A 27,715-nucleotide genomic window follows, 5' to 3' on the forward strand; every position below is an offset into this window, starting at 1 on the left:
AAATTACAAACCATTGTTTTCCAAATGGAAATGGAGACGTCGTTTGCTTTGTACAAAGGATCAGAAGATCGCAAAACAAGCAAAGAAATAAACCTTGGAATTATTCTTTTTTGTTATCACTTTTGATTTATCAGAACTGCTATATAATCATAATTGTGGTAAATCAGTTTCAGACTGGTTGTCAGGTGTACCCACACAGCACATGTCATGTGATACCTAGCAGGAAAGATGGCTTTGGTTTATTATTGTTTAAAAATTATTTAAAGATGCTCTACGTGAAAAATTAAGACATTATTTTTTTCTATTAAAGGGAGGTAATTCAGTAGTAAAATGTAATCAAAGCTATTAAAGCATGGCATTTCTTTTCTAACCATGTTGATATTATTACAGTCTATTCAAGCAAGATGCCTTTTGTTTTTACATAGTACCCATAGGTTCTGAAAAACAAGGAGCACTATTCCCAACAGAAGGATGTCACTCCCTATCACTGCATGAGCATCAGAATAAAGAAATGTTTACTCAAACTGCAAGCTGCTCAATTGAAATAGGTATTTACCTCAAGCATACAGTTTTATAATGTGGCAAAATAGTCGGACTACTAGATTGTCATTCGGACTAGTAAAATATGCCATTATGCTAGTCCAACTGGCTAGTAGGTTAAAATGTTTTTCGTGAAGACTGCGGACGAGAAGTCCTTAAAGGTTTTTCTATTTTTAACTCTCGCAGCCATGTTGTGCAGCGGACCGGAACATTTTGGGCAATTTTGGTTAAAGGGCATCCCGATGAACATTTATGTAAAGTTTCATCAAAATCTGATAATCGGTTTCTGAGAAGATGTAGTTTAACGTTTTTTTCTATTCTTAGCTCTGGTGCCCATGTTGTGCAGCAGACCAGAACTGTTTGGGCTATTTTGGTTAAGGACTACCCAAGTAACATTTCTGTCAAGTTTCATTGCAATACGATCATCGGTTTCTGAGGAGAAGTCGTTTAAAGGTTTTTCTATTTTTACCTCTGGGGGCCATCTTGTGCAGTGGACCGAAACCATTGAAGCAAATTTGATAAAGGACCATCCAAGGAACATTTCTGTTAAGTTTCATCAAAATCTGATCATCGGTTTCTGAGAAGATGTTCTTTAAAGGTTTTTCTATTTTTTGCCCTGGCAGCCATGTTGTGCAGCGGACCGGAACCATTTGAGCAATTTTGGTTAAGGACCACCCAAGGAACAATTCTGTCAAGTTTCATCAAAATCTGCCTTTCCTTTTCAGAGGAGATGTCATTTAAGGATTTTGCTATTTTTAGCTGTGGCGGCCATATTGTGCAATGGACTAGAACCATTTGAGCAATTTTAATAAAGGACCACCCAAGGAACATTACTGTCAAGTTTCATCAAAATCTGCCGAACCGTTTCAGAGGAGATGTCGTTTAAAGATTTTGCTATTTTTAGCGCTGGCGGCCATATTGTGCAATGGACCGGAACCATTTGAGCAATTTTGGTAAAGGACCACCAAAGGAACATTCCTGTGAAGTTTTGTCAAAATCCGCTTATCAGTTTCAGAGGAGATGTCGTTTAAAGTAAAAGTTTACGCACGCACGCACGCACGCACGCCCGCACGCACGCACGCACGAACTCACGACGGACAATCTGTGACGACATAAGCTCCATGGCCTTCGGCCAGTGGAGCTAAAAACTAATGGACCTACCTTCTCCACAATAGGGGCCAGTCCATCCTTTTTCACATGTGCAGTAGAATGATCCAAAAGTGTTTGTACAAGTCGCTCCATTCGTACACGGGTTGGAAGGCAGTAAACACTCAATTATATCTACGAGGAAAACACATCTTAGGTATCAAATGAAAAAAAAATACGTTTTCATTTAGCAGGAAATAAGTTCTCGATAAAGCTTTTGGAGTTTGAGCTTTTGTCCTTTATTGCAGCTCTAAGAGCTTGCTTGCATTTTTTTCATATTCCTACTATACTCAGTACGCATAAAACCCCTTTAAAATAATACCAACACAATGAATTGTGTGTCATCAGTATCTTAAATTCACAAAATGTTACATCCAATTTCTATTTCTTTCTTTACAAAAGAATTTCTGAATTTATGTTCAAACAAATGCAACTAAAGTAGTTCGAATTCGAATAATGAACAGATGAATGACAGGAACATTTTATTGACTGTAAATAAATATTTGTTCTGTTTGCAATAAAATATTCAAAATTTAAAATAATAATAATAATAATAATAATAATAATAATAATAATAATAATTATTATTATAATAACTAACATTAAAATATAAATATTTACAATACACAAATATTACAAAAGTAGGTACCTATTTCACACGTGTCCCCCTCCAGGCCTGGTGGACATTCACACATGAAGCCACCAACCAGGTTGATACAGCTTCCGCCATTCTTACATGGCCGTATTTCCACACACTCATCGCGATCGTACTGACACCTGTCGCCTGTCCACCCAGACGGACATTTACACATGTAGGCGCCGGAGTTGTTAGATGTCTCCTGACAGTAGCCACCGTTTAAACACTGGATACGCAGACATGGCTCCGTGTCTGGAAGGTGCAAACAAAATCATACATGTTGGCAGGAAAAATATGCTGCATTATTATTTATTTTTTTAAATACCATCAATATTTATAACAAACTTCCTGCATCAGAATCAGCTATAAGAAAATATAATATAAATAAACATGTTATATTCTCAGGTTTATTTCTCAGTGTCTCAGAATAAAATGGTATATAAGATATATTCAAAAGGAACTAAACCTGTCACAATTAAGCCTCATCAGAACATCACATGTCATTTTTATAGCACAAGCCAACATGTTGTGTTCAAGCAAGTAAATGTATAAACATTACAAAAAATAAATAATTACTAAGGAAAAAGAGTTTAAAAAAAAAAAAAAAAAGACTCCCATTACACAAATCTGAATGAGACAACTGTTTTGTCAAAAACTTGTCTTACCCTTCTCGCAGTGTTTTCCACCCCAGCCCTGTGAACAGTTACACTGATAGGCTCCCTCTGTGTTCACACACTCTCCGCTGTTCATACAGATGTACGGGTTCACCATGCACTCGTTAGTATCTGAAATTGGACATGAAATTCTACTTGTAACTTCATATGTAGCTCATAGTAAGATGCGAACATGGATTAAGTAACAAAGTGAACACACTGCTGAACATGTTTCATTGATCTTGCTTCATATTAGGCATTCTGTCAATGAAAACAGTACTATTACCGCAAATCATTGTGCAAAGTACGCACCCCCCATCCTATACATACTAATAGTGGTATATAGTTTTTTCTCTTTATTTTGCTCGTATCTTTAGCCTGCGTTCCATATAGCATATACACACTGATTTACGGTAGTGTCATTAAAGTTATGTGCTAATACGGCCACTAAGTTAAAAAGTTTGCATGGCAATGACAGCAAGGATTTGGCTTGATTTTTTTCACTTTCATATGAGATGAGATAAAAATGCAACATGCTGAAAAAAATTGAGGAACAAGTGTAACAGGCATGTTTGTTATACCGTTTCTGCATGTGGGTCCCTGCCACCCTGGTGCACACTCGCATGTGAACGAGCCCATGCTGTTGAAACAGATACCCTCGTTGTAACATGGTGAAAATTCACATTCGTTGACATCTGAAATAGGGACATAGTACAGTTTTACCATTGCATTATGTAATTAATATATTATGACCACATATATTACTTTATTGATAAGTTCTTTCTTTTTCAGAAATATTGGCGTTGGATAAGTGTTGTAAGAACATGCAGAGATACAAGGTAGATTCTGTTACCATTTCGTTAAAGCAATTAAAAGTCTTAAAGAGTTTTAGGTGTAGATCAATTTGCAAAAAGTAGTCAAGTAGAAGGACTGAAGGAGCATAAAATGCCACCTTGTTAACCATTGTAACAGCCCTACAATTATACATTTGCAAAGAAAAAACAAACCTGAAGGTAATCTATACACTTACCAACATTACAGTCGTTGCCAGTCCATCCCGGGGGACACTGGCACACATAGCCGCCAGCCTGGTTGATACATGTACCCCCGTTGTTACACGGGCGAATCTCCCTACACTCGTCACGGTCTTGATTATACAATTGGCAACAAGAATAAGCATAAGAGATACACTGAAATATTAAACTGTTCATTCATATTCTTTGACAAATCTTGAACAACATTTATTTGTCAGGTCTTTGAACAACTGTAAGCTTCTTACACCTGTATTTTAAGTAAAATGGAAACATCTGCTTAAATTGACCAAACTCGCTGTTACTTTAATAAACTTGTAAAATTCAACTTTTATGGCGTTATAAAGCGTAGACGAAATCTTACTTTTATCAGTATTTTATTTGAAAGAATTCATTATATTATAATAAATGTCACATGTATATTATTATTCCTTGTTCCATACAAAATGAACATAAACTTACCATCTCCACAAGTTGGGCCGGTCCATTCAAAAGGACATCTACAAATGAAAGCTCCATAGGAATTGTAGCAGGTACCTCCATTCTGGCAAACTGGGGGAGTCAGGTTACACTCATTTACATCTGAAATTACAAAATACTTTTACAGTAACTACTGTTTTAGCCTGTAAAAGATGATTGTACAATATAGATTTCTAAACAGGCTAAATGCACTTCAGTGCGCTTTAACTGTACATGTATTCATTCTTCACCAGGTGACGTCATGACATCAAGTTAAAATAACTTGGTGCTTATCATAATCTAACAGAAACAATGTCGCATTTAAACTATTATAAATATATAATTACCTTACATTAATGCATCTTTTTCGTGTTCCGGAACGTTTTTAAAGCATGCTATCTTTCTTTAGGAGTTTTTGGACGTAATTTGGTCGTGTAAGGTATGACACAGATACAAGGGTTATATCATAATTATCTTCCTTTATCAAGTTCATACATTTGTTTCCTATTTTCCGACTGTCTTTATTTAAATCTACATTGCTCCTGTATTTAGACTTAAACTTCAAATGATCTAAGCGTTTATTAAGAATAACAAATTAAACGCATATACACAAAATATGTTTTCAGATCTGTACCTTTTTCGCAGATGTCACCGGACCATTCGGGTGGACAGAAGCAGCGGTATCCACCAATCGTATTGGTGCACGTCCCTCCATGTAGACATGGGTTGGTCACGTTACACTCATTAAAATCTGAAGCAGGTAAAAATGAGTGCTTTAGTAGAGCAATGTTCTAAACAATAACGAAAGTGAGCAGTTCAATCTTAACAAATCACTACACATTTTTGTTTTAAACTGGAGTCGGATCGTTATTGGTCCGAGCTTTAAATTACATGGATCTTCTGTAGATGAACCTCTCAATTTACATGACTTTAAAAATCAAAACGAATTTACCAAAAAGATCATGTTACCATGTTGATATATACCATCAAAACAAAAACATACCATCGTTACATGTAGGTCCTGTCCACTGTGGTGAACAAAGGCACTGGAAGTCTCCCTTCACATTGAGACACGTGCCCCCGTTATAGCAAGGGTTGAACTCAAGACACTCATTCACGTCTGAAAAAGCATATAATATGGTTTAAATATCAATAGCATTCATGAAAAACAAAGGCAATTATATAAGAATGCTATTCGTAATAACTTGGAAACATTTAAATAAATACAGTATTTTATGTCATTCTACATGTATTTAAAATTGAAAGAAAAAGCTATTTAACATATCTTGCAAACCAATCAATGCGTTATGTATTCACATTATATGATATTCTTTTGAAAGTATACTTTTTCTGGACTTTTGAAAACCAGTTAAATCTATGATTAACTGTCATGTTCAATCAACATGTTATTCAATTTAACGCGATTGCTTCACCTACCGAGTTGGCAGTCAATACCCTGCCATTGGGGAGGGCAGTTACACATGTAGCCTCCAGCAATGTTGGTACAAACACCGCCGTGGAGACAAGGGGCATACAGCAAACACTCATCCACGTCTAGAATAATACAACAATTTTAACTAAAATAAATAAATAATAAATAAATAAATAATAAATAAATAAACTAAATAATTAAACTTTAAATAAAAAACAGACTGTATATGAATAACATTTTAGTGGCATACTATGTTTAAATGTTTTTTCTCTATATGTTTAAAATCAAACACCATTTTGTTTTACGATATCTGACCATTTAAAACATACTCTATTCGTAAATTTATATGGAAGGCAATAAATTGAAGGAAAAAGATGACATCTGAAGGAGGATCAGTTAAAAAATAAATAAATTAAAACCTGTCTACATGGTTATAAGTAAGTCACATTGAGAACAATTAATTGTTTGATAAAAACACCCACCTTTATCACAGTGGTCACCGGTCCATGTCTGTGGACATTGACACTGGTAGGAGCCCTCGAGGTTGACACAGAGACCATCGTTACGGCAAGGATTGTTGAGGCATTCATCCACATCTTAAAATATTTGCAAATAGAAATACAAAATCTTAATTCAACAAAAAGCCATCAAAAGCCTACCAACATACGCAACTAAGCAATAAACTGAGTATCAAACAAAAGAGTGACGTTTCTGAATTGACAAATCCGGCCAACACTGACACTTGTGTTTGTGCTTGATTCATCATTAAATTGACATCTCCAGGATAGATACATCGACATATAACAAAGCTGACCCGTACCTTGTTCACAATTCTGGCCAGTCCATCCCGGACGACACTGACATCTGTACGAACCCAAGGTATTGGTGCAAGTTCCACCGTTAAAACATGGTACTCCAGGCACCTCTCCGATAGTACACTCATTTACATCTGCAAAACAAGAGTCAGTAATTTAAAAAAAAACTGCTTGTGGTATACAACAAACTTATAAACCATCTCACCCTCTTTATTAATTTGTATTTCAAAATCACAACCATCTCTCTTACTTCATTTATTGATATGCTTATTTCACAACTATTTCACTTTCTTCATATAACTCTTAGTTCACTTATCTACATATTTAGTATCTTCTCGAATAAATGAGATCCTAAATGTCCCCCCGTTTTGCATGTTATCAACTATTTCCACACTTTAGATAATAATTTCTTAACTCTTTATTTATTTTTCATCAAACTAATAAATATTTGATTTATAAATTAAAAAAGCTCATTCACATAAAGCTCAAAACCACCATTTCATCACTGATACTTAAAAAAATTATTATCATAAAATATACCCTGATCACAGTCTTTTCCCATCCATCCAAGTTGACAATCACAGCGGTACGTGCCATACATGTCGATACACCGGAGAGCGTTCATGCACGGTGCATACACCTCACACTCGTTGATATCTGGAAAATAAGCAGCAAGAAATAAAAAGAAATCAGCAATAATTTACTGCTTATTATAAAATCATTCATGTTTGTGGTGCTTACAATAAAAATTGTTCATGTTTTTGCGCACTTTAATCTGCAATAAATTCCCAAGTTTACAACCAAATCAAAATGTAAATCTAATAAGTAAAAGTCTGATTTTTTTTAGTCTTTTAAGAAAGTATTTAACATGAACAACAATGGTGATTTACTTAAAAAGTACAATAAAATAATACATACATATGTACAAAAACAATTTATATTTCAAATCCCTTCAGCAAAGCTCCCTTAATAAAACAGCCGTTACAAACTCACTTCTTTCACAGTACTGCCCATCAAAGCCTGGCAGACACCGGCAGACAAACGACCCAGCCGTGTTCTCACACGTTGCATTGTTCATGCAACGACTGAAGTCACACTCATTCACATCTGAAAAGATGCAGTGCATTAGTTTGTTCATACAGTAGTAATAAAAAGATAAAATAATTGCTAGTTCAAGAATAAATTATATATAAATTGAGAAGGCATATTTTACTTTAAATGAATGCCTCCGAAGAAATCAAACCTTGGGCAAATTCACTCTGAGGCAGACACATACAAAAATACACAACCTTTTCCAAATATGCATGGAATGACAGCTATCTGTTACTTTGAAAAACAAAGTCTTATTATTCTTAAAATAAATCTAAGGCTAGCGTACCACAAGCAAAATAAATTTAAATTATTTAATAATATAATTAATGCAAATATGACACTAATATCAATTCAAGAAAAGACTAAATTCGACAAAGATTTTTATCAAATCAGGCCCGTTATGTTTCTATTGCAGTGTAATTACTACGGAAAACCCCATCTATTAAGCCTTGACTACCACATCTCAAACACATGTTATACAATTTATTTGAAAACATTAAATACGTCTGAATTATACTGATATTATACACACCAGTTTCGCAGTGTTCCCCTGTCCGTCCAGTGGGGCACTCACACCTAAACCCTCCCGGGAAGTTAACACACGTCCCGCCAAACTTGCAGATGGTCACATCCGTACATTCATTCTCATCTGGGGTATAAAGAATATAATGATTAATACAATGTCTACGTCATGTAAGCTAACTTATTTTGTATTTATTAAATGAAATTATGCCATGTAATGTATCAGTAACTTGATATCAGAAAAACTAAAATGAAATGTTAATTGAGGGAGCTGTTGAGATTTTGACAATAAAAGCTTGAATAAAGTTTTGATTGAAATACTTCAGAAGTGAATGAATTCCAAAGTCAACTCCTACATAACAGTCAAGCCCAGTCCATCACCCAGCACAGTATAGATCTATACGCATGAAACAGTCATTAAATTAGTAAAGTAAAAAATATTACAGTACATAATTGAACTTTAATGTACATACCAATGTTACAGTAGGGTCCAGTCCATCCCAATGCGCAGATACAGCTGTAGGATCCATCCTTGTTTTCACATGTCCCCCCGTTCTGGCAGGGATCAGCAACATCAACACACTCATTGTAGTCTGTAAACAAGCAACAACAATCTTGATATCCTATGTTAGTATCCTGACATAAAACACACATGTACCTGCAGATATGACATACATGTGTACCTGCAGACATAACACACATGTGTACCTGCAGACATGACACACATGTGTACGTGCAGACATGACATACATGTGTACATACAGACATGACACACATGTGTACCTGCAGACATGACACACATGTGTTCCTGCAGACATGACACACATGTGTACGTGCATACATGACATACATGTGTACTTACAGACATTACACACATGTGTACCTGCAGACATGACATACATGTGAACGTGCAGATATGAAATACATGTGTACCTGCAGACATGACACACATGTGTACCTGCAGACATGACACACATGTGTACTTACAGACATGACACACACGTGTACCTGCAGACATGACATACATGTGTACCTGCAGACATGACATACATGTGTACCAGCAGACATGTCATACATGTGTACCTGCAGACATGACACGCATGTGTACCTGCAGACATGACATACATGTGTTCTTACAGACATAACATACATGTGTACTTACAGACATGACTTTACCAGTGGTACTTACTGCGGACAAAAACACTTCGTGACAGTCAATCAAGGGGCTCGTTCCTTAACTATCTTTAAAGCTAGAGTCAAAGTCCCTGCTGCACACAGGCATGATGGTAAGGCCAGGTAACACATGAATAAAGCATCAGTTTTGGTCACAATCAAGCTTGAAGAAATAAGATTAAAAAGACAAAAGTACTTAATTTCATGTTTTTACACAACAAGGACCACACGCCCAATGCTACAAGACGTCAATGACATTACATCATTTCATTTGAAGATCTTTCACAGTGACTTTTTTAGTTGTAGCTCATGCTTAAGTGTTTGCACTGTAATGTCGCCAACATTGAAGTGGTCAGTGCAGATGTCACCAAGACTATTTCAATATATTTTCTTAAAACAACAGAATCGTTTAAGATATGCCCTGCATAAGGTCTTTTCCCTCAAAACCCATTATATATGCTTACCAATGGTACAGTTAGTGCCGGTCCATCCGTTGGCACATCGGCAAGTGTAGGAGCCAGGGGAGTCAATACACGTCCCACCATTCATACATGGGGAGTACACTGTGCACTCGTTCACGTCTGAAATAAGTTATGCCATAGTAACAGTCATTTCAGCTAGCATTGAACTTTACTTAGCTTCACTTGAATGCAGATGAGGAAAATATTACAAAGACCATTTTTTCTTGAAAATATACTGTTTAACATAAAATGCACTCTTTAACAGCAGCACTAGTATGCATTAATCATATAGCACACAGAAACAGAATAAAAGCCGTTTTATCAAACATGGATTGCTTTGGAAATATTTTATTTCAAAACTACAGTGAAATTGCTATCTCAATACAAAACTGATTCATTTTTTTATTTTCAAATAAAACTATGAAGTCACAGTATTAAAATAATTTGCTTTGTAAAAGCAAGTATAAGTCTTACTGGTCCTGCAGTTTGGTCCGCTCCAGTTGGGAGGACAATCACATGTGTAGGAGCCCAGCAGATTCCTACAACGACCTCCGTTTGTACAAGTATCCCTCGCACACTCATCATCATCTGAAGAAGCATTAGGGTCAAACATTAAAACCTGTGAATTCCTGATATCAGAATTAAATTTCAAACACATTGTTGAACTAGCTAAATGCTTTTGAGTAGTTCTCTTTTGTCGTCTTTCAACATGTTGTGGCACTTAGAAAAATATATTGTAGTATTATAATACAGTGGATTTTAAATTATCCCTACCACCACACAAAATCACTAATATGAGCCCTATGTATGTTGGCATATGTTACACCATCCCTCAGCCTCCTCAATCCCCCTCCCCTCATACTCGCATAATCCCCAGACTTCTACCAACCTTAAGTGTACCATCCAATTCTACAAACCACTAGTACATTCATATCCTTTCTGTCCAAGGGCCCAGAAACACTTGTATGAGCTGTCTGTGATGGCAAATGTTGCACCATTTCAACTCACCACCTCGACCCCTACTCCCCGCCAGTGTCTCCCTACCCAAACCTACCAGTGGTACAGTCGAATCCAATCCAGCCCTGGGCACAGAAACACTGGTACGAGCCGTCTGTGTTGGCACATGTTGCACCGTTCTTACACGGGTTGAAGCCAAGGGCTGTACACTCATCTATGTCTGAAATGGAACAATCAAACATTTCAAAAAAAGTATATAGGCGTAGATTATGAAAGTAACCTTTCAAGCAGAGTTGAATATTCCGATTTATTGGTCAAATTCTTAGACCCTACCAGTGCTGTGCTTTTTGTTAACGACTACTTTATATTGAAATCAGTTCACCTGCTCACAAATGTATTACAAACAATACAGTCTGCATTTATGTAAACCATTTTAATTACCGTTTTATCACATTGTAAGGCAGTAGGCAACTGTTTTCCTAATAAAGTTGGTATTCAAAAAATGCGTTTTGAATTACATTACTTCATCAAAAACAGGTTCATGGATTCAAAGGGATCATGTACCAGTACAAGATCTAGCTATCTTCTGTTTTTATACCTAGTTCACAGTCCTGCCCTGTCCGACCGTCAGGACAGATACAGTTATATCCTCCAATGGTGTTGATACACTGGCCGCCAAACAGGCACGAGTTCACAATCTCTGTACACTCATTCTTGTCTGGGAAGAGAGTAGGAAAAAGCAAAGCTGAAAATTCTGACCTATATTTTAGTAACATTTATTAGTATTCCAGTGTTGAACTACTGAATGGTTAACAGTGTGTGTATACCACATGATAAATTACGTCATACATGCTACGTCGGAAGGCAACATTTTGCTTAAAATGAAGAATTAAGTCAAAGATAATTTTTCTTTTACACCACCATTTTAAATAAAATAAATGGCAGTCTATGCCGCTTAAAGAGCCCCGCATTTGTTTTATTACCGAAATGTGATAAGCTGATTAGTTTCATCAAACACTTCGATAAACCAGGTTCCAAAATAATGTTTTAACAGTGCTCTGTCAGACAGCCGTATTGTGAAAAGGATTGTCGCAATGTTTTAAGAAACTTAACTCTCAATCAAACTCTGATAAAAGCGGCATAGACTGCGCTATGCTCCATTTAAAATGACGAAGAAATAATCAAGTTATCTATGTTTAAAGTCTTTTTCCGACGTAGCATTTATGACGCAATTTATCACGTGGTATACACACACTGTTTAAGTTCATTCAGCATTAGCTAAACGTGTACTGTAATACAGTTAGGGTAGAATTACTGTGGTAAAAATGTTAAAATAATCTGCCCTCCTACACTGCAAGTTGGACAATTACGCTATTGAGGGCAGTTACAGATGCATCCATCATTATAATAGATAACCTAACTTCCCCCAAGTGGGACCAGTCCACTGTGGAGGGCAGTTATAGGTGTAGTCATAATAACAATCAATAACCTACCTTCCCTGAATGTTGGACCAGTCCACTGTGGAGGGCAGTTACAGATGTAGTCATAATAACAATCAATAACCTAACTACCCTGAATGTTGGATCAGTCCACAGTGGAGGGCAGTAACAGGTGTAGTCATAATAACAATCAATAACCTACCTTCCCTGCATGTTGGACCAGTCCACTGTCGAGGGCAGTTACAGATGTAGTTGCCATCACTGCCATCCACACAGGTTGCCCCATTGGAACACGGGTTCAGGGAACACTCGTTACTCTCTGCATAAAATATGATTTATTAAAAACGTTGTAATACATTAAAAAAGGCACCTGGAGTTTCCTCTTTGATACTTTAAGTACAGTGAGTAGATTGATTATTTACCGAAAAGATAATAAAATTTTAAAAAACAAGTTACTTTTTCATACATTACCTGAAAATCGGAAATACATCAAATTGGCATAAAAGAAAATAATTGATTTTAACAACTGTACAGTACATAATTTAACAACTGTACAGTACATAAAACTGAACATGTATAAAGCCTTAAAAGGTCAAATCAAACGAAAGCTACTTAAAATTATATTACATCGCTTAAGAAATGGTAAACAATGACTCACTGATGGAGCAGTTAGGTCCCTTCCATCCTGGCGGACATTTGCACATGTAACCACCATTGTTGTTGGAGCAGGTTGCTCCATTCTGGCACGGGTTTCCCGTGACACACTCATTTATATCTGAAATAGGGCGAGGAATGTAATCAAATAATTTCTGTCTATTTATATAATAACCAAGGAGGCATTAATCAGAGTAAAAATCTACAATATTTGTATGAAATATATAGCCTTTAAACTTTATGCATTACACGTACGATGGTGAACTTCATCCATTGATTTGAATCATCTGATATTTCCTTGTGCAATCTGTTGTAAATGATCATGAATCACAATTTTAAATATTAACTGATATTTCATAATCATAATTCCTTGAAAGTCATAAGCTTTTTTGAGAAATAAATCAAATACAAAGGCCAGTAACACAATTATTCTTTCATCTTGCGAAATAAATACTCCAGCAAACCCTTCATCAATGTGCTCAAAGACTGGTTTATCCGTATAATATATTTTATATATATTAAGCAACAGTACGTTATGGACCATTCCAGAGCACAGTCACACAGCTTGTCCAAGACTCATTAGACAAGTGCCCCCACAGCTAATTGACACACATAGGGAATGAAGCAGGGGTATATAAAGTAACACATGCTTGAATATACATACCGACTCTACAGTATGTTCCAGACCATCCAGGAGCACAGTCACACAGCTTGTCCTGGACTCCCAGACACGTGCCCCCATTATCACAGCTGATGGAAATACACAGGTCCACAACTATGGAAGAAAATAGCAATCTTAAGTTATTAAGAAAGAGTATGCAATGGAAAAAGGTAGGGTCGTTGTCACAAAATAACCTAGAAATCAGTGTGACAATAATGAGAGATTATATTGAGTTGCAGACCCACTATTTGCTTTTTTGTCTACTATATCAGGATATGACTACTTCCATTATGTTCCTAATGTTCTGTGATTTAAATCATTACATCAGACTGATGAACTAAAAAAGTACACACTGATTAATCTCACAATGTAAGCCTACAATATAGTGTGTGTTTTTTTTTAATTTCAATACATTTTCATGTTTTACTAATTTTACTTCAACAATATAAACAACCAAAAGCATATGATTAAAGTTCAGATAAAAAATATTAACCTTTTTTTTAATTAAAAGCTACGTGGCCACACGAATTCCCCAGTTAAAACTATTTTGTATCTGTACTAAAATGATGGGTTTTTTACCATTATCGTCAAAAGAGTTTAACACGATAATGCATTAAAATGAATAAAATAAAATTTTATTTTGCGCATTGAATAACCTATATCGTTCATACTTCAAAACTGATATTACTTACAGGTTCCACAGTTTTCTCCAGTCCATCCACTAGGGCAGCGACAGTAGTACCCTCCCACCGTGTTCACACATGTTCCCTCATTTAGGCATGGGCGGTACTCTACACACTCATCTATATCTAAACACGAGGGAAATATAAATGTCATTAATCATTAGAAACTAGGACAGCATCAATAGTACCCTCCCATGTGTTCATGCACATACCCTGCTTAAACATAGTCGAGATTCTGAACACTCATCCATATCTACATGGGTGGGAAACAAACAGGTCAGAAACCATAATATTACGATATGGGTGAAAGCCAATTACTCCAGAGAAGGTAAAATCAGTCTAATAAAAATCTGTTTTCTTATCATAGTTGTCATGGCAAATAATATTGTAGACATTTTTTAATAATTTATATCGGTGAAGTACAAAGTGTTTACATACTTCAAACTGGGTGTTATCTCTTAATTCTCATTTATGTAAAACAAACATGTCTCCTAGTTGTTCCTCATTTATGTAAAACAAACATGTCTCCTAGTTGTTCCTCATTTATGTAAAACAAACATGTCTCCTAGTTGTTCCTCATTTATGTAAAACAAACATGTCTCCTAGTTGTTCCTCATTTATGTAAAACAAATATGTCTCCTAGTTGTTCCTCATTTATGTAAAACAAACATGTCTCCTAGTTGTTCCAAATTCTGATTCACTCTTTTAAATACAAATTACCGTTCAAAGCCCTATTTCTCTTCCACTTACCAACACCGCAGTCGGAGCCAGTGAATCCGTCACCACATGTACAGTAGTAGGAGCCAGGAATGTTGACACACTTGCCACCATTAGCACATGGTTGGTAGCTGCACTCATTTATATCTGAAAACAAGGAATATACCAGACATTTTATTCATGATTGAATTCAATAATAATGACAATACTTAACCTCTTCAAACATTAAAACCGCAACCTATGGTCATTAAACTGTAATTATTACCTGCAACTAAGACTAAATTCTGACCCAGGAATAAGATAACTGCTCTAAAATGCTAAGGCAACAATAGGTCAAATACAATACTTATGTGAAAAACTACAGAAACAAGCTCAGTGGCAAAAGGTTTAAACATAAACCAGGTTTAATGGCACTGGGTAAACGCCAAAGACATAGAACACAAAAGCAAAAAATCAAAAAACAAGAAACATGGAAGAACAGCAAAAACTCCACAATAAGCACAGTGATCCTCCCATTTACACCTTTCATATCGTAAGCTGTCACAAAACATTTTACCTAATCAACTAAAACAACACAATGATATTCTATAATGACCTATGCTATAGTCTCTTCTAAACTGAACAAATCTGGACAAAATAAGAAAAAGATTGTTCGTTCAAACAAATAATAATAATGTCAGTTTATGACCATTTCATCCTGCTGAATATAACATTTGGTACTCTCAGCTTTTAACAGGATAAGGATTAAATTGCATACCACTGGTACAGTTGATGCCTGTCCAGCCCGTGGGACACACACAGTAGTAAGAGCCATAAGAGTTCATGCACGAGCCGTTGTTCTGGCATGGGTGCATTGTCAGGCTCGTGTCACACTCATTCAGGTCTGAAATACAGAAAAGATTATAGAGCTACATACGAAAATACAGAAATGTACATTTCTAATTGATAGCAGGATGATCTATGGACCAAAATTTGTTTGGTTGGATTCCGTTGACAGGATTTTATGTATAAAATTATTAATATTAATAATGTACAACAGGGCATTGGAAAGGATATTGAAAATTCTATGTATCGTTACCTGTTCTACAGTCAGGTCCGGTAAAACCGATGGGACACTGGCAGTAGTAGGAGCCGAGAGTGTTGATGCAGCTGGCCCCATTTCCGCATGGAAATCGCTCACACTCATTTATATCTGGGGTAAGCAGTGAAACATGTCAGATAACATTGAAATTAATCAAGAAATAATAAATAAAGAAATCATTATTTAGAAGATAAAACACAATATATATAATTATATTTAATATATGATTGTGTTTGTATGACAATCAATGGACATAAGTTATGAAGCCAGTACGGTTTGATTATATTGTTAATAAATCAACACATCCATGACTTTATACAAAACAAATCTTTGAAAAACTGAACGCTGTAAATTATTTAACAGAAATACAACCATAACAAATGTTGATATTTTATTAACAATTAAGAAAATATTTCCTAAGAAAAAAAATAACGGCTAACATTATACACATAATGTATATATGGGTGTAACAGCTAAAGATAAATAGATTATCATTGTATATATGTATGGATTTATTTTAGGAGGTATGTATAAACATAATCATTAGAAATACTGCTGTTGGTAAGGTGGTATAGGAAGGGTGACAGTAATACATATAACTTACTGAACTCTGCAAGTGCAAAAGGAAATAGTATTGTAAATATTGAACAAGTCAAAATATGAAAATAATCTCTTCTCATTTATACATATAGCCAGACATTTCAATACAATCTCTTGAGGGAATTAATAATCATGCATGAAAATAAAGCCTTAAATGCAAGGAAGTTGACCACCAAAACAAAATAGATGCGAATATTTTAAATACTTTCATTAATGAACGGCCCAAATTATTTCTTTACATCTTATGAATTCAACTTTATGTTCAAATTATTCACTCAAATGAACAACAATGATCTAGCACCTACCTGCATCACAGAGGTTTCCAGTGAAACCCAGGGGACAACTACACTTGTACGTGCCCTGAAGCTCCTCACACGTCGCTCCATTCATACATGGGTTAATAAGGCACTCCTCAATGTCTAAAATTAAAGCAAAATAAAAGTAATGTTATTTATGCAAAGATATGTTATTTTATGTAATGTTATTTAATGTAGACTAAGTGTTATTTAATGTAGTGTTATTTAATGTTATGTTATTTATTTGCAATGTATTGTAAAGTATTGTAGTTAAAGTAATGCAATGTAATGTTACTTAAGTAATGTAACGTTATTTCAAGCAATGTAAGGTTATGATATGTAATGTAAAGTAGTTTATTGAAATATAATGTAATGTAAAGTTACGCAATGTAACATTAATTGATGCAATGTGAAGTTCTGTAATGTTAATGTAATGCAAAGTAAAGAAATGTAATGCTAAGTTATGCAATGTAACATCAAGTGATGCTATGTAATGTAATGTCATGTCATGTCATGTAATTCAAAGTTAAGTAAATGTAGAATTTTCTAATGTAATGTGTTGTAGCATTAAGTAATGTAATGTTAAGAAATGTTATGTTAATAAATGTTAATTAAAGAAATTTAATGTAATATTAAGTGTTGTTATGTAAAGAAATGAAATGTGATGTTATTTAAAGTAATGTGATGTCCTTGTTACTGTTAAATAATGTAGTGTAAAGTTATATCATGTTACATTTGTTGATGCAATGTAAAGCAATGCAAAGTAATGGCATGTAAAGTCAGATGTATTTACTAAAAGTAAAGTTAAGAAAAATGAAGACAAGTAAAGTTAGTATAAGTAACGTTTTCATTTTTACTGACAAAGGTTAATATGTTTTACAAATACATGTTAATTTCCACATTTCTTTGCACATACAATGGTGTATACATCAGCAGTCAAATAAAGCAGAGACATACAGCATTAAATATTTTTTACCATTTTTCATTTCACCATGAATTTGCTTTTAAAAACGAGTCATTTCTAGTCTTTTCCCAAACATAATAACATTGTTAGACAATTTTCAAGCATCAACTTGGTAAAGTCTTTAATTTACACCAAATGCATATTTGTAACATTTACAAACATGTCAGACACTCATTGAAATTACTAACATGTAAGAAAATAGCTTAACGTTTAAAACCACGTCCATGTACCACCCGTATATACCTGTAGTGCAGTTTTGCCCGGTCCATCCGTTCCCGCAGATACACCGATAACCGCCCATCTTGTTGATACAGGTGGCACTGTTCTTACACGGGTTGTACATCATACACTCGTCTATGTCTGCAACATAAAGGAAAAAATCAAGAATAATTTGCAAGAAAACGTTAAAATTATCGAACTTAACACTACTTTCCATATAAAATTTGCAGAAAGATGGCCATAATATTTTATGCAGTTGCCCAGTCAATATATTGTGCCATTTTAATAAAGAGCATAAAAATTGCATGCTCATCTACAGGTAAGAGTAATCCATTGTTCTCCATAATCTCTGTTTTGTTTGCATCCAACACATTCAATACGATTACACATTGTTATTGTCCCTCACTTCATTGATAGTTGACACACACAGTTGAAACCACATAGTAAACACACACATATGAACAGGGCTTTACAATACTGTCATAGTATGATATGATAAAACTATTAACTGGGTTCACCTCTTTCACAGTTGACCCCTGAGAATCCTGCTGGACACACACACTCGTACGAGCCTGGCTTCTCTATACAACGAGCTCCATTCTTACATGGGCTCCCATCACACTCACGGATATCTAAGGGGAAAAAATCAATATCAATAGAGATGTTGAAAAAATCCAATATGTAAGAAAAACATTTAAGCATCTTCATCATTTTTTGACTCTTGTTCTGCTCAAGTTTTTTAAGTGTGAAATAACAAAAAATGTTTTGAAAATAATTATTTCTAAATTTTTAGCTTTGAATTTATTAAATATAGTGGCATATTTACGAATAAAAAGAAACCATTTTTAATATGCATACTTAAATCTCCTTTAAAAGCCATTACCCCGCCATTTAAAGACAACTGACAGTGCTTGATCAATTTCTTACCTATCTCGCAGTTCACGCCAGTCCAGCCCGAGTTACATCGACACATGTATCCGCCCACCAGATTGAAGCACACTCCTCCATTCTCACAGATGTCAGGCATCTCTTGACACTCGTGTACATCTGTGTGCAAAAAACACACGAAATAAAGCATGCAAGACATACGATCAAAATCTCAACTCGAAATTTCATAACATTTGCAACTTGACAATTATAAGATACTTAAGCACACACAGAAAATGATAAATGTCCCTTAAAAAATTTAAATAACTATTTTTATATCATAAATGGGTTTTCATTTGATAAAAAATCTTGACAGTTTCATTTGTCATAAATTAGTTTTTTGTGCCTATGATAGCGACGTTTTTGGTAGTTACTGAGGAAGAATGTCCACATAGTATTTGTGTTATAAAATAGCATCATATTGAGTAAACATACAATATGAAATTTAATAAACTCATTTACTTAAATTGATAAAAACTTGTTTTATAAATTCCAAATTGAATGAGGGCTCATGTAATATCCTCTATTCATTGAAAGCAAGTACCTGAAAAACAGTTGCTTAACAACTTGCTGATTTAGAAATAATTCAACCCTAATGGCATACCTCTCTCACAGTATGGACCCCTCCATTCTGGCGGACAAGAGCAGATGTAGGAGCCCGGGTTGTTGATACACGTGCCAGTGTGCTGACACGGGTTCGCATCACACTCGTTGATGTCTGACAACAAATGTGACAGCATGATATGACAACAGACAGAAAGACCCTATTAAACTAATATATAACAATAACTGAATTTCAGTGTTAATTTAAATGTAAGAACAGAAAATCAACCAACATGCGATAAAAAAAGAAAGCACTGAATATCAATTTAATGTTCATATATCTTGCAACTAAATTAGTGACAATTTTTTTTAAATCATTTTCAAGGCACACACCTATTTCACAGTTCTCTCCGGTCCAGCCTATGGCACACAGGCAGTAGTACGCCTCCGCTGTGTCCACACATGTCCCATTGTTCAGGCAGATACCCTTCTCCTGACACTCATACACATCTGGGAGGATACACAGGCATTAACATTGTAACATGTCTCCATGGCCTAAATATTTTATGTTGATACATTTCAACTCTTTCGCATGCTACAATCAATACTCTCCAACTTAGAAGATTAATTATGAGATCATACAACAGTTTTGTTACTTTGACTTAAAAAAGAACACATAACATTATTTCTTTGACTATTTGGGACCAATGAAACTGCCTCATCAATTATTCACGATTACAAGATTTTCTAAGTGAAATAGTAGGTATCCAACAATGCAAGGTTATATGATTTCGAATACAACGTGAGACTTACAACTTAACACTATGACAGTACTTACTTTCCTCACAGATTTTGCCGGTGCGACCCTGAGTGCAGATACAGAAGAAATCGCCGTTGGTGTTTTGACACTGGCCATTATACAGGCATGGGTTTCTGGCTGCACACTCATTTACGTCTGGAATGTATAATTTTGTCATGATTATAATATGATGGACAATCTAGCAGTACTAAACAACACATTTGGTCACGATTAATTACTCAAAGAACCTAGCAATATCAAAAAGAAACATCAAGAAATATAGACAACGGCCAAGATATGTCGTGTCTTCTATTTGTGTTAATGATATGGACTCTTTTTTATGTATCGATATCGATTTCATCAATACACATGTGTTAATAATTATGTGCGTATCTACTCCCCACCCCTCCCAGTTAACTCACCTATCTGACAATTATCCCCTGTCCATCCTGACGGACATCGACAGAAGAAGGTTCCTGGCCTGTTTTCACATACACCACCATTCATACAGCGAGGAACCAGGCATTCATCTATGTCTAAAATCATACAAGTTCTTTGTGTTTAAAAATAGATGAAAAGTACAACAAAAAAGAACAAAAAAATATATCCACTTTTAAACAATTATATACAGTCCCACTAGACCTTCAGTAAAGCATAGGAGCTGGAAATCTTAAGTTCAATCTCTGACCGCAATATCACAAAAATGTTTCTGTTAACCTCAATATCAATCTCTGGCCCAAATATCAGGAAAATAATTTTGTAAACTCAATATTAATCTAAACTAATTTTAATGAAACAATGCTCTAATATTGTGTAATGAGTTGTTATTGAGATTTGACTTGAGTATTTTTATATTGGCGCAATCCAGCATGATGGACACTGAAAACATTACCCGTCAGTCACATAAATAGCCATGAACACATCTGTTCTATCAAAACATCAACTCATCACCAGCTAACCTCCCTAAACATGACTAATCAACCACTCCCCTGTCCCCAATTACCTGTGTTACAGTGGGGACCCGACCATCCAGGTGGGCACTGGCAGTAGTACCCGTCTGTCACATCGATACATGTTCCCCCGTTTCCACACGGCCTCCGCAAGCACGGCTGGTATGCTGGAAGGGATGTTCAAGATCATGTTATTATGCAAGACTCAAAATTTCAACACTAAATACCCCATACAAATATTAAAGTTTGCATTCAAATCATGTATACATTGAACAACCAGGGGTGGTATTCAAAATGCAACTTACGTAAATCTTATGGCCATACATGATTGACTTCATTCACACTTTCGGTCAGTTATAAATAACATTTAATCCGATTAGCTACATCGTTCTTAGATCCAATTAAGATTGAATACCAGCTCAGAACAATACTATAATATAGCTGAGGAATTTCAATTATAGAAGACAAAATATTTTAGAAAATAACTGTAATGTATTTTCTAAAAAAGTAACGTTCATGATAACTTTCATGATATTCTATTTCTTCATTCGATCACAATACCAAGCAGCAGGCGCAATGCGAAGCCTAGAAGGCATGCACTGTAAGCATTACTGATATTCTTCAAGTGATATCATTTATTATAACCATTCACAACACCGTGTACATACTGAGCGAGGTAGATGGCATGGTGGTGGTAGGTGTGGGCTGGTAGGTGCTCATATCCGTGTAGTTGACTGGCATAAGGGATGCATTACAGCTTCCGCTGATCAGCATCAGGTCACCAACCTCAAACATGTCCGTACGCTCGATTACGTGACGCGGGGCATGACGTTCAAGCTCCTGCACTACAGCGACCTTCAGCGAGTCAGAGAGAAGCTCGCCGAAAATAACACGAAAACTAATGCTGGTCGGGTTGAGACGGTACTTAACTACATAGCAGATGTTGTAGTAACTGGCTGCGAGTCTACCCAGCTTGTAGTATGATGCAACCTGAAAAAAAGGGACGGGGTTCGTTATGAAATTTAAATATATAATGTACCAGAAGCTTCTATGATTATTGTGAACCTGATGAAAAGAGACAGGCTCATTTGTTACACAGTAAGTATTTCATTTTTGAAATTTAACAACCTGCAGTGAGACTCATCTAATTCAAAAGGATCTTATCAAAATTCTAGCTGATATCATAAATATATAAAATGCAAGTTTAATAAGCATCATCTAATCTTACAGAAACATTATAACTAGCACTAACCCCTTATAAATACTAACACCCTTTATGTAGGCAGTAAACTAGGACACTTACATCTTCACAGAACTTGCCCTGCTGCTGGAGGAAGCCGTAGCTGCTGCGGTCATCCAGGTTAAAATTCAAGGTCTTGTTGTACATGCCGCATGTTATGTCAGCCAGCGTCGCAGCTGCAATGGTTTACATTGACTATACTTTGCTCAAAAGGTTGTTTTTGAAACTTTGGTTAGTAGATAGTACGATGTAATCACATACTGTAACTGTGTCTACTATGTCTTGTATGCTAATAAACGAAAAAGCGGACATGTAAATCTAACCACTGACTGTCTGCATAGCAAGAAGTGACCAATAAATAATTCATATACACTTCTAATAATGCACTACTTGTAACACTACTTACAATATACGGTTGGCCCAGCTGTGCTGTCAATGATCTGTGTGTTGGATGGTCGGATTGTCTGGGTTGCTCCACCGGTAAAGTTTGTTACAGACACAATGAAGTCATGTTGGTTCCAGATCAGCCTGATAATAAGTCAAGATGATAGAGTGCGAGGAAAACCCAAGAAAAGAACTACATGGATTTGGTTTAAGGTTTAATGTAAAATTTGGTATCTGTCAGTATTCACACTTCTATCGCACCTACTTAAATGGACAGATATTCTTTTAATTGCATTCACATTTAGATGGTTGAACCTGTGACGTCATCGATGCTGTTGCTAGTTAAACAGCCGACTTTGCACTATGTCTAATAACCTATCTTGAATGGCGTTATTTTTCAGCGTTTGTTTTCCAAAAAAACTTTTACAAATAATGAGTGTCATTATAATTACTGAATACAAATAATGAGTGTCATTATAATTACTGAATACAAATAATGAGTGTCATTATAATTACTGAATACAAATAATGAGTGTCATTATAATTACTGAATACAAATAGTGAGTGTCATTATAATGATTGAATACAAATAATGAGTGTCATTATAATTATTGAATACAAATAATGACAGTCATTATATTAACTTTATATTTTTGAATTGCTGTTCATTGCTGTATGTAAATATTTGGTCAGTCACCAGAGTTCCTTCGTACTTGAGTACCCATGTACTGAGCTTAATTTTCATCCATCAATGAACCACAACACTTAAACATTCAATCCTTAATAGATGCAATGTTTCTTGTTATACCATTTAAACTAACATAAAACTGGAAAATGCACCAAATCTTTCATAAAGGACTTGAAAGACAGCTAGCTGAATATTCTTTTACTCAGTACTGTGCCTATAATTTTCAACTGTGAAATATTCAACAAACACTGAAATAATAATATTGTTACTTTAATCTTTATAAAAACATTGACTTTATTATGTTTATTGTCCCCATATGTTATCTATCAACCACTCAATTATTATCTAGACACAAGTTATGAGTAAAATTTGCGATTATCCCAAAATGTACCTAGGAAAAAAATCAAGCTTTGACATGAACAACAAGATGTGTAAATATGTCACACATCTAAACATGTCAAAATCAATATAAAGTCAATTATTTTATCGGATATTGACACAACGAGAGTCAGGTATTGAGACATTAATAACAGTTAGTTAACAAAACTGTCAGCAACCTGTCAGATTATGCAACATTTCAAAACAATTGTAATTCAACTACGATCTGTCACTTTAAACGACATGGTCCGTACTTGATGTAATATTCACTTGTTCCCATATTCTTAGGCTTCATTTATTTCCATTGGTAGAGTTTAGTTGTTTCATTTTACAGTCCAATCAAAATGCTTAAACTTCTGTGTATTGAATATGGTCAAAGTGTTCTTTTATTAAAAATTGTTTGCGTCGTCATGGTGCTAAATCTTCCTGAATAGATCCATATAGTGCCTTATAAGAAATAGAATCACAAAAAGATAAGCAATCTCAAAAGTACCTCAAGTCTCCAACATCAAGCAGCTCCAGGTTTCCATGCATCTCATGAGGAGCGTTCTTCTGGATGATATCACTGATATTTCCACGCAGGTAGTCCCCGAGCGGGGCCGCGAACGTGAGCTTAAAGGTAAACCCGTTGTGTACGCCATCTTGAGAAGGCTTGAAGTGCGAAATCTTGCAGTCAAGGTATATCTGACGCATGTTGCTGTTCTTGAAGTAACGGTCAATCTGTGAAATTATCAAAATATTATTTTAAAATTTTAAATTCTGGAGTTACATTATTGTGTTAAGCATATATGTAAATGGATTCAGTTGCAATGCCACAAGTATGTACTAATTATATCAATATCTAATGGAAATTCTTGTTAGTATTAAATACTTCCATAACTTTAAAATTAATCATTGACCCAAAGATAAATGTTAATGTGTGCGGCTAGAAAAATACAAATAAACTAAACTTAAGATTTATCTATATTTAAACGAGAGACTCACATCTTTGCAGAACCTATCTTGTAGCCGCAGGAAGTATGGGGACATTTTATCATCGAGGTCCTTGGAGTACGTGAAGCCATACAGCTGCGCATCAACAAACCCATTAGTTGAGTCTTAAAATATAAAAATACCAGTCAGAATTTTTAACAGATGAGACCATCAGAGCACTCAGAATGGATGTACAAACTGGACAGTCTTTTAAATTAGTTGCCCATAGGCATAACTCAATAGCAATTTTTGTCAAAAAAAAACATACCTATAATATACTATGTTTAATTTTGCACTAATTTCTATTTAAAATACTTGAGCAGTCACTTAGATATTCAATTAAAACAGTCAGGTAAAACGAAAAAGATAATCTCTGATTATCACTTACTATATACAATGACAGTCAGGGAGCTGGTTCCAATACCCATGGATGGAGGAATAAAACTGTACGAGGTAAACGCCGTTGGGAATGACATCTGCGTGAACATGTTTGTGGACGGGAACAGCGCTGTGGTTGGCGTTTGGTATGGCGTGTAGCGTACAACAAATTCTCCATCAGCAAGAATGACCAGCATGTCGCCAACAAGGTAGGTCATAAGAGGACCGTCGGGGTCCATGGGGAAGGGGAACTCTGGAGCCTGAGTCATGATGATGTTCTTAAGGGTTGCCGGAGCACTGATGAAGGGGTCCCCGACCTTAAGAAGGGCACGGAGGGAGGTAAACCTTTTTCCTTGAGCAGGGGGACTGAAAAAGATAATGTAAGTGTAACTTGTTTGATAACTTATGTATTCATCAAAAGCCAATGATGTCACAATTCTGGTAACTGATCACTTTAAAAATTGAAAACTGACTATAAAACTGACCATGGAGTAAAAGCTGAATTTCTTAGATATGCTTCAAGAGAGAAATCACTATAAGCTTACAATGCCCTAGTTCTGGATGAAATGTTACTGCTAGATTTATCAATTCATAATAATGAGGATTATTACTAAAATTCACCACAAAATTTAAAGCTGCACTCTCACAGATTGAACATTTTGACAACTGTTTTATTTTTCTCTTGAAACGAGCAAATTTTGCCGAAATCCATTGAAACCAGTTATACAAGACTGCTCACAAAGAGTTAGATCGCAGATTTTAATATTTAAGTACAAAAATTGATGTTTTATGCATTTTTCGTAAACCGTTAGTAACGGTTTAAGCCATAAAACATTATTTTTCGAACGGAAATATGAAAATCTGCGATCTGATTTTTTGTCAGCAATCTTATATCACTGGCTTGCAGATATTTACGTAAAAATTTGCTCTTTCCAAAACACAAAATAAAGTTGTAAAATGGTACATCTGTGAGAGTGCAGTACTCTGGTATATTCCGGTACTTACTAGAATCCAATGATGTCACAGTTCTGGAAGTATGGCTTCCATGCCGTTCTGTGTACTAGTTTCTCAAGCTGAAACAACACACACATGGACATAAATTATTTGAAAGCTTACACTTTTATAAAAGTGGCATTTAGAAACCAATATGATTATTCTGCTAATCTCAATTTAACATGAAATAAACTGGCTGGTAACTTATGAAAAAAACATATTTAAATACAACTTATTTAATACAGCATACATGTAAATGATAACGTATTAGCAACAAAAAAAACAACAGAATTTATTAAACAAAAATGGTGTCGACATCATTTATGATATCTGATAGCATACGTACATCTTTACAGAACCTCTGGGCGTAGTCCCTGTACAGGACAGTCCTGGGGTCACCGAGGGCCGGCTGGTATGTGAGATTATAGATGTATAACATCATGTCAATGTACGGGCTGTTCTCTGCAAAGTGCAAACACAAAAAATATATTAGGAGAGTTAAAGTTAAAAAAATGCATACGAACAACAGACTGTGACAGTCATTGGAGAGATCTACTATGAATTATCATGTTACATGTAGATAATCAAGTTCTACTGTTTTGTTGTGTCAATTGTGTCTTCCTTTTAAGCTTAATTAGAATACACTAAACTTAAATACTACAGACTTTTTTAAAGGAGAACCATTTTTGGGCACTGGGTAATACTAATTGTGTGTAACTGTGTAGTACCATATCAAACAGTCAATCAAAATTTAGTAAATTCAACCATGCAAACATATAATCTGGACTAACCAGGTCCTCCTGGTGTGGGCGGTGTCCCAGGGTTTACAGGTATGGGCACAACATTTATATTCCCGTCTCCAATAGCTGGTGTGATGAGCAGTGTCCCTAACATCTTTCGTTGCTTGCCGTCCACAATCACGCGCCGCGCTCCGTCCATTAACAGTCGGGCAAGGTCGCGTTCAAGGTCAACTGTCTTCTCACCAATAAACCTCACATGGGTGATAGCCATGTCGGGATTGTAGCTGGAATAAGCAATGCAAGTATGATAAAACAAGTTAAAAGGATAATTCTAGCACTGTACAGAAAGTGCATAAACCTACTTAATATACAAAATGTAATTTGTAACTCTTTTTAACAGAATTTCACAATTCATTGACTGATTATTAATTCTAAAGCTAAGCAAAGGTAACAATAAAGTTTAAAAGAAAGAGAATCAAAGCTTTAGTCAA

At 35.3% G+C, this 27,715-nt stretch overlaps 1 protein-coding gene across 1 annotated transcript; it reads right to left on the bottom strand.

Moving 5' to 3' along the window:
• Nucleotides 1-205: 205 nt before the first annotated feature.
• Nucleotides 206-27,495, bottom strand: LOC128244241 (neurogenic locus notch homolog protein 1-like). The gene is made up of 46 exons (XM_052962257.1): nt 27,276-27,495; nt 26,831-26,946; nt 26,497-26,564; nt 25,502-25,857; nt 25,126-25,238; nt 24,635-24,861; nt 23,098-23,219; nt 22,755-22,867; nt 22,120-22,441; nt 21,505-21,618; nt 20,924-21,037; nt 20,541-20,657; nt 20,096-20,212; nt 19,764-19,877; nt 19,160-19,279; nt 18,751-18,864; nt 18,257-18,373; nt 17,059-17,172; nt 16,758-16,763; nt 16,151-16,264; nt 15,830-15,955; nt 15,106-15,219; nt 14,365-14,481; nt 13,676-13,786; nt 13,016-13,132; nt 12,560-12,676; nt 11,517-11,636; nt 11,016-11,138; nt 10,436-10,549; nt 9,965-10,081; nt 8,801-8,920; nt 8,338-8,454; nt 7,707-7,820; nt 7,254-7,370; nt 6,719-6,847; nt 6,381-6,494; nt 5,904-6,020; nt 5,470-5,586; nt 5,101-5,217; nt 4,470-4,589; nt 4,007-4,123; nt 3,558-3,671; nt 2,989-3,108; nt 2,336-2,575; nt 1,702-1,821; nt 206-216 (listed from the first exon to the last, which is right to left on the bottom strand). The coding sequence occupies exons 1-46, from the start codon at nt 27,493-27,495 to the stop codon at nt 206-208; spliced, it is 5,898 nt and encodes a 1,965-aa protein (XP_052818217.1).
• Between the last annotated feature and the right edge of the window lie 220 nt (nt 27,496-27,715).

Source organism: Mya arenaria, chromosome 8 (genome assembly GCF_026914265.1).
Source record: "Mya arenaria isolate MELC-2E11 chromosome 8, ASM2691426v1".
In the NCBI taxonomy this organism is placed as follows: Eukaryota; Metazoa; Mollusca; class Bivalvia; order Myida; family Myidae; genus Mya; species Mya arenaria.

Coding starts and splice junctions, on each gene's coding strand:
- LOC128244241 (XM_052962257.1), bottom strand. CDS start 27,495: ATGGCTATCACCCATGTGAGGTTTATTGGTGAGAAGACAGTTGACCTT. Junction 20,658..20,923: donor AGGGGATAATTGTCAGATAG/GTGAGTTAACTG, acceptor TATACATTCCAG/ACGTAAATGAGTGTGCAGCC. Junction 7,371..7,706: donor TGGGCAGTACTGTGAAAGAA/GTGAGTTTGTAA, acceptor CTTATTTTCCAG/ATATCAACGAGTGTGAGGTG.